The sequence below is a fragment of the Electrona antarctica genome, assembly GCF_951216825.1.
Source record: "Electrona antarctica genome assembly, chromosome: 3".
NCBI lineage: Eukaryota > Metazoa > Chordata > Actinopteri > Myctophiformes > Myctophidae > Electrona > Electrona antarctica.
In genome coordinates this window covers 48674026-48681525 of record NC_136808.1, presented here as the reverse complement: position 1 = coordinate 48681525, position 7500 = coordinate 48674026, and the positions used below count along the sequence as shown (strand labels likewise).

Below are 7500 nucleotides of genomic sequence, written 5' to 3'. Positions count from 1 at the left end.
ACAATCTACAGCACCCTTATAGTACCACAACTCTTACACTGAACCAACAACGCTACACAACACCATATATACTCAACCATGTTACACACCTATCATAGTTTACCAAAGTAAATTGCACTACACTGGGGCGGCAGTGGCTGTAGAGTTGCTGGTAGAATGGCTGGATCGTAACCGCAAGGTTCCCAGTTCGATCCTGGGCTCCCCCAGAGTTAGCGTTGAAGTGTCCTTGAGCAAGACTCTGAACCCTTAATTGCTCCCGATGTGCAGGTTGGTGCCTAGCAAGGTTTCCTCCACCATTGGTGTGTGAACATGTGTGTATGAATGGGTGAATCTATGTAAAGTGCTTTGGATAAAAGCACTATATAAATGCACCATTTACCATTTACCACACAACACTTAAACGATGACAGTGGTTGCACACTGGACACGTTTTTTGGAAAACCGACGGAAAAACGCTGCTAAAAATCCGAAAACGTGTCCAGTGTGCAGGGACCTTTAGTGTACTACACAACACCTATACTACACTGTGTTATACAACACCTATAGACCATGTCATTGTATACAAGCATTGAGACTGCACGTGTGTGTGTTGGTTGAATGTAAGCCATTCCTCAACAGATTCCCAAAGCTGTTGTTTTTTGCAAGAGCACTCGTTTTATAGGTTCACTGTGTGTGAGGCTCGTGAGGTGGTCCCGAGCCGAGACGCTGGCCGTGCGAGGACGCCCTCTGGTCTGAGCAGTCGATTGCCTCCTGGGGTCGACGAGCACTCCCTCTTAGTGTGCGTCTCACTGCTAATCACAGCAACTGGAGACCTGGAGTTTTAAGGACAGCTTGTTTGGGACTCGCTTACACACACAACACAAACCAAGGAGTGTATATATTTAACCCATTTAGGCCTGAGCAAAGATTTGAGTTAAAAACGTTGGCTCTGAAAGAATATATATTCAAACATTTGCGCCACATTTTCACGTTTTTTCAAAAATAGCAGACCCACCGAGTGGCGTGCCACGAGCTTGTAGATCTGCTATTTTTCAATAGCTAAATTATAACATAATGTTTAAAACACCAAAAGGGGTTCCCGCCCAAAGGAGAGGGTCACGGTAAACATCCTAAGCCTTCTTCCTCCACACTGGGAGTGAAACTGCAGTCACGTCAAGCTTCTATAGATCTGCTATTTTCATTAGTTTGGGTCCCGTCCAAACGTCTAATTGGGTCTATTTGGGTCTATTTGGGTCTCGGGGTCTAAACATGTTAGGAACCACTGGTTTATACTACACTGTGGATAAAGATCCACTTTGTTTTCTAAGAATGGAAAATAAAGGAAAATGTTTTGTTACTTTTCTTTTGAAAAGAGGCCAATGGTTTCCTGAATGAATTGGGGGCAATTGGGTCAAGGTCAAAAGTAAAAAAGAAATACAAAATGTATCTGACCAGATTGGACAAACCTCACCATCAAAGCTCCCCTGTTTAACCCATTCTGGGCGGGAACCCCTTTTGGTGTTTTAAGCATTATGTTGTACTATTGAAAAATAGCAGATCTACAAGCTCGTAATTGATCTACTACTTTTTTTATCGTGAAAATGTGGCGCAAACCTCTGAATATATTCTTTCAGAACGAACATTTTTAACTCAAATCTTTGCTTCTGGAAGGTCCCTGGAACAACATATTTTCAGATGGGGTCATTGGCCGATTACATATATATTTGGGGGTTCTTGACATGAATATGTTTGAGAACCACTGACATAGAAACATGGGTTTCTCAGAAATCTGTCAGGATTTAGAAGGATTTGTAGAATTGTCCGTCTGTCTTCATGTGTCCATGATGTCCGTGTGTCCAGGTGGTAGCGGTGACAGTCCAGGGCATCCCAGAAGGGGTGCGGTCTCCCATGGTAACAGCATTAAGCCCCTCCTCCCTCCTTATGACCTGGCCTGAACCAATCAGGAGCAACGGAATAGTCCAGCAGTACGTCCTCACAGAGACTGGAACAGGAACCAATTACACTCTGGATGCTGGAACCACAAACCACACTGTCACAGGTAAGGCACGCACGCACGCACGCACGCACGCACGCACACACGCACGCACGCACACACGCACACGCACACGCACACACACACACTCTCAAGCTATACTTTAGCTATTGAAAAATAGCAGATCTACAAGCTCAAATAGGCGCAAATATATTCTTTCAGAGCGAACCTTTTTAACTCAAATCTTTGCTTCTGGGGGGGGGGGGTCCCTGGAACTACATATTTTCAGATGGGGCTCGGCGGCCAAATACAGATCATTCTGGGGATCCTTGAGATGAAAAAGGTTGAGCACCACTAACATAAAACATAGGTTTTTCAGAAATTTTTCAGGATTTAGAAGATTTGTTAGAATCGGCCTCAGTCCTAAAATGGGTTCATATAACAAAGTGCTTGTGGCAGTTCAAATAGGATTATTTTGGGTGGTCGTGGCCCGGGTGGTCCCCCATGCAGCTAAATGATGGAGAGTTGGTAACCAGATGGACCCTTATAGATCTTTAACTCTTGACTCTTGAAGTTTACTCAATAAGAGAATGTAAAACAATGGTTATTTTGATCAATGTTTGCCTGTTATGTCTCCTATGGTACAATGGTCTCCTATGGTACTATGGTACTATGGTCTCCAACATCAGTACAGCATGGAATTGTGGACAACATCATATGCAACGATGACTGAGGTCTGAGAGGCTAAATCTCATCATATGGGGGTCCGTGGCTCAAATGCAGAATAAATAATGTGCCTTGAAAACCCACTGCCCTAGAGTGATGTCATGGATCAGGGACTGGCAGGCAGTGGTCAGTGTGGAAGCATCACACACACACACACACACACACACACACACACACACACACACACACACACACACACACACACACACACACACACACACACACACACACACACACATACACACACAGTGGTCAATGTGGAAGCATCACACACACACACACACACACACACACACACACACACACACACACACACACACACACACACACACACACACACACACACACACACACACACACACACAGAGAGACTGGCAGGCAGTGGTCAATGTGGAAGCATCACACCACACACACACAGGAGTGACAATGAGGGATGTTAAAGTGTGTTGGGTTGACAGTGAACAGTCGTGTCACATTTCAGCGCTCTCTGTGTGCTGGAACTGACCCAGGATCTGCCTTCACCAGTAGCCAATAAACTGTCCCCATGAGGCTTGTGGTTGGCTTGTATGGTCAGAGTGTGTGTGTGTGTGTGTGTGTGTGTGTGTGTGTGTGTGTGTGTGTGTGTGTGTGTGTGTGTGTGTGTGTGTGTGTGTGTGTGTGTGTGTGTGTGTGTGTGTGTGTGTGTGTGTGTGTGTGTGTGTGTGTGTGTGTGTGTGTGTGTGTGTGTGTGTGTGTGTGTGTGCGTGTGTGAGATAGCAGCATAGTTCCTCCTCCAGAACTTTTCTAGAATATCCAGTTTGGCATGTCAAGCCCTGTGACTCTTCCATCCACATGTCAAGCCCTGTGACTCTTCCATCCACATGTCAAGCCCTGTGACTCTTCCATCCACATGTCAAGCCCTGTGACTCTTCCATCCACATGTCAAGCCCTGTGACTCTTCCTACATGTCAAGCCCTGTGACTCTTCCATCCACATGTCAAGCCCTGTGACTCTTCCATCCACATGTCAAGCCCTGTGACTCTTCCATCTACATGTCAAGCCCTGTGACTCTCCCATCCACATCCGCCAGGTGCATTAATATCCACAGTTTGACTACATTTCACATTTACAGTAGCATGGAGGACTTCGCTAATAATTCCTTCAGTATCTGTCTCACAGTCTCAGCACAGTCAAAGTGTTAATGTATCCATTTGTAACTGAGTAAACAAGTGGACCTGTAACACAGAGCATTTATTTGAATGCAGTGTTGTTTTTGGCAGAATTTTAGTTTTAGTCACATTTTAGTCACCTGGAATGTTTTAGTGTTAGTCTAGTTTTAGTCGACTAAATATCATAATATTTTAGTCCACTGAATCTACAGTTGATTTAGTCGAACGAAATGTATTTTGGTGGGCCTTGATGCCGTCGTAATGACTGTTTTTATTTTTACTCGCTGAAAATAGCTGATCTACAAGCCCACAACGCGTCGCAGCGGGACGTGTTGTGGGCCTTCCATTTTCAGCATGCAACTAATTGTAAAATGACTTATGCTGGATCTCTTGTCCACTAGTCACTATTATTTATTATGTTGACGAAATTGTCAGTATATTTAGTCTATAGTTTGTCATCATAGCTTAGTTTTCATTTAGTTTCCATTTAGTTTTCGTCAGTGAAAAAAGGTAGTCGACGAACATTTTTCATCTTAGTTTTAGTCGACAAAATCAACACCGATTGACTGTGAGCTCTAACCTATCGTTAGCCTGCTCACACATGGTGCAGAGAGTGAGGTCTGTTTTTAACCCTGCTACTTTGTTAGACATTATTAATGCTTCATTTTTGTAAGTGTAAAATGGCGGTTTTTAATTGCTCTGGTGTCAATGTTTTTCCTTAAGCTATAGCCAAAAACAAATGTCCACTTACAGTATGTGGACCGTAACGACTTAACGACACATCTATAGGGGCCACAATCTGCTTTCAAAGATGTTCCTAGAAGCTTTGTCATTGGTCGAAATAAAATAACCCGGTCGAAATGACAAACCAATCAGGAAGTAGACAGGCAAATCGACCAATGACAAGGCATCTGGCTGTCTGAATACCAAAAAATAAAAAAGGTCATTAAAATGTTGACATATTATTTCTTATAGCAGCTTTAATGTCTAATCTATATATACATTTGTGTCGGTAATGGTTGTGAGCACACGCTCCACACGTCCCCTACGCCTGTGCTCCGCGGCCGCGATACGTCACCGACCCAAGACAGACACAAGACAGACACAAGACGGGTGTGTTGAATGTGTGAACGCAGCCCAGTAAGTACATATGTCGACCCCACCCCACACCTCAGTGCCCATAGAGTATTAAAAGGATAGAGACTGATCTGGCGCGAAGCTCCGCCCCCTCCGCTATTCATGTCAGTGGAAGTTGCTCAGTGGCGTTTTGAAGCACCCGGAAGAGCCTTCAACTTCCGCCTTTTTTTCGATTTGGGCACCAAAATTCGGTGCCCAAAATGCGGAAGTGCAAACGCACTCAATGTTAAAGCCCAGCTGCACGGGGTTTCCCAATCATACTTCCACGGGTCCGCCTGCAGTCTTTCCTCTTACCACTAGGGCCCAGTGCTTCAACGTTGGATAGCCTCACTGGCCCCTTGTCAGTACCCCCTCCTGGTGCTGCGGCCATCATGGAAAACTAAACACAATACAAACAATTGGAGAGGCCCTTATTGTTGCATAATGGAACCTCGCTTAATGTGTTTTACAATGTGGTATAGCTATAGGTTATACATTTGCATGCTATAAAAAACAACGTAAATGCCTCATCGTTGTAAGGGGGTGGGGGGGGATACTATATGGCAAAAAAGGCATGGTGGCAACACAAACAGTGCAGTATCACAAGCCTATCAGGGTGTGTGATTATGTTTCTGTTTAGTTTGTTCATTGCATGGCTCTCACAATCAGACACAGAATGATTGCATACACATGCGTGCGTGTGGGTGTGTGTGTGTGTGTGTGTGTGTGTGTGTTTGTGTGTGCGTGTGCGTGCGTGCGTGTGCGCGTTAGCGTGCGTTTCCTTTCCCTGTCCAGTGTTATTCTAATGAATTGCCACCAGATAAATCTAATCCATTATTAGCAGTGATTTCAAACCACCACTTACACCTACGCCCGGAGCATTAGAGAGGGGGAGGGAGGGAGGGCACGGGAGAGAAGGATGGAGAGAGAGAGAGAGAGAGAGAGAGAGAGAGAGAGAAGGAGGGAGGGAGGGCAGGGGAGAGAAGGATGGAGAGAGAGAAGGAGGGAGAGAGAAAGGAGGGAGAGAGAGGGAGAGGGGAATGTAAGAAGTGAAAGAAAGGCCAACAGACTGAAACAACAGACAGAAAGAGAGATGGAGACGTACACACAGAAGGAGGGGGAGGAGAGAGAGAAGAAAGACAGAGTGAGAGAGGAGAAGATGGATGGATGGATCTAAGTGTTTTCACTGAAATATGAGCAGAAATAATTGCCTCACAACTCCCCATCCTTAATGTTTAATATGCCATTATTCATCTTCCCTGGGCGGGCACTCCTCTGTTAACTGGTCCTATAGAACAGCGCCCACTGCTCCCAGTCAGCCCACTGGTCTACTCGTCCCACTCCAGCTGTAGAACCATGGACCACCAGTAGAACCATGGACCACCAGTAGAACCTTGGACCACCAGTAGAACCATGGACCACCAGTAGAACCATGGACCACCAGTAGAACCATGGACCACCACTAGAACCATGGACCACCAGTAGAACCATGGACCACCAGTAGAACCATGGAGCAGCAGTAGAACCATGGACCACCAGTAGAACCATGGACCACCAGTAGTACCATGGACCACCACTAGAACCATGGACCACCAGTAGAACCATGGACCACCAGTAGAACCATGGAGCAGCAGTAGAACCTTGGACCACCAGTAGAACCATGGACCACCAGTAGAACCATGCACCAGTAGAACCATGGACCACCAGTAGAACCATGGACCACCACTAGAACCATGGACCACCAGTAGAACCATGGACCACCAGTAGAACCATGGACCACCAGTAGAACCATGGAGCAGCAGTAGAACCATGGACCACCAGTAGAACCATGGACCACCAGTAGAACCATGGACCACCACTAGAACCATGGACCACCAGTAGAACCATGGACCACGAGTAGTACCATGAACCACCAGTAGAACCATGGACCACCAGTAGAACCATGGACCACCAGTAGAACCATGGACCACCAGTAGAACCATGGACCACTAGTAGAACCATGGACCACCACTAGAACCATGGACCACCACTAGAACCATGGACCACCAGTAGAACCATGGACCACCAGTAGAACCATGGACCACCAGTAGAACCATGGACCACCAGTAGAACCATGGACCACCAGTAGTACCATGGACCACCAGTAGTACCATGGACCACCAGTAGAACCATGGACCACCAGTAGAACCATGGACCACCAGTAGAACCATGGACCACCAGTAGAACCAGTAGAACCATGGACCACCAGTAGAACCATGGACCACCAGTAGAACCTTGGACCACCAGTAGAACCATGGACCACCAGTAGAACCATGGACCACCAGTAGAACCATGGACCAGCAGTAGAACCATGGACCAATGGGGATGTTCGCTTCCAATATTGTTGCTTATATTCCGCAGATTGATCTCCCGTTATATATAGTATTATAATACTTTCTGACTTCCAGACTGGAGATTTTGCATGGAAGTGTTTTGATTAGCTAAGCATAATGTTGAAAAATATATCTTGACATGTTGGGAGTGGTTTGTAATAATGTT

The 7500-nt window shown here is 45.8% G+C and overlaps 1 protein-coding gene across 1 annotated transcript in view; it reads left to right on the top strand.

Annotated features, from left to right (window-relative positions):
• ush2a (Usher syndrome 2A (autosomal recessive, mild)) overlaps positions 1 to 7500 on the top strand; it is a 363038-nt gene that overhangs the window by 271889 nt on the left and 83649 nt on the right. The window contains exon 62 of the mRNA XM_079496383.1: positions 1840 to 2038. Coding sequence (XP_079352509.1) covers positions 1840 to 2038 — 199 coding nt within the window. The remainder of the gene's footprint in view (positions 1 to 1839; positions 2039 to 7500) is intronic.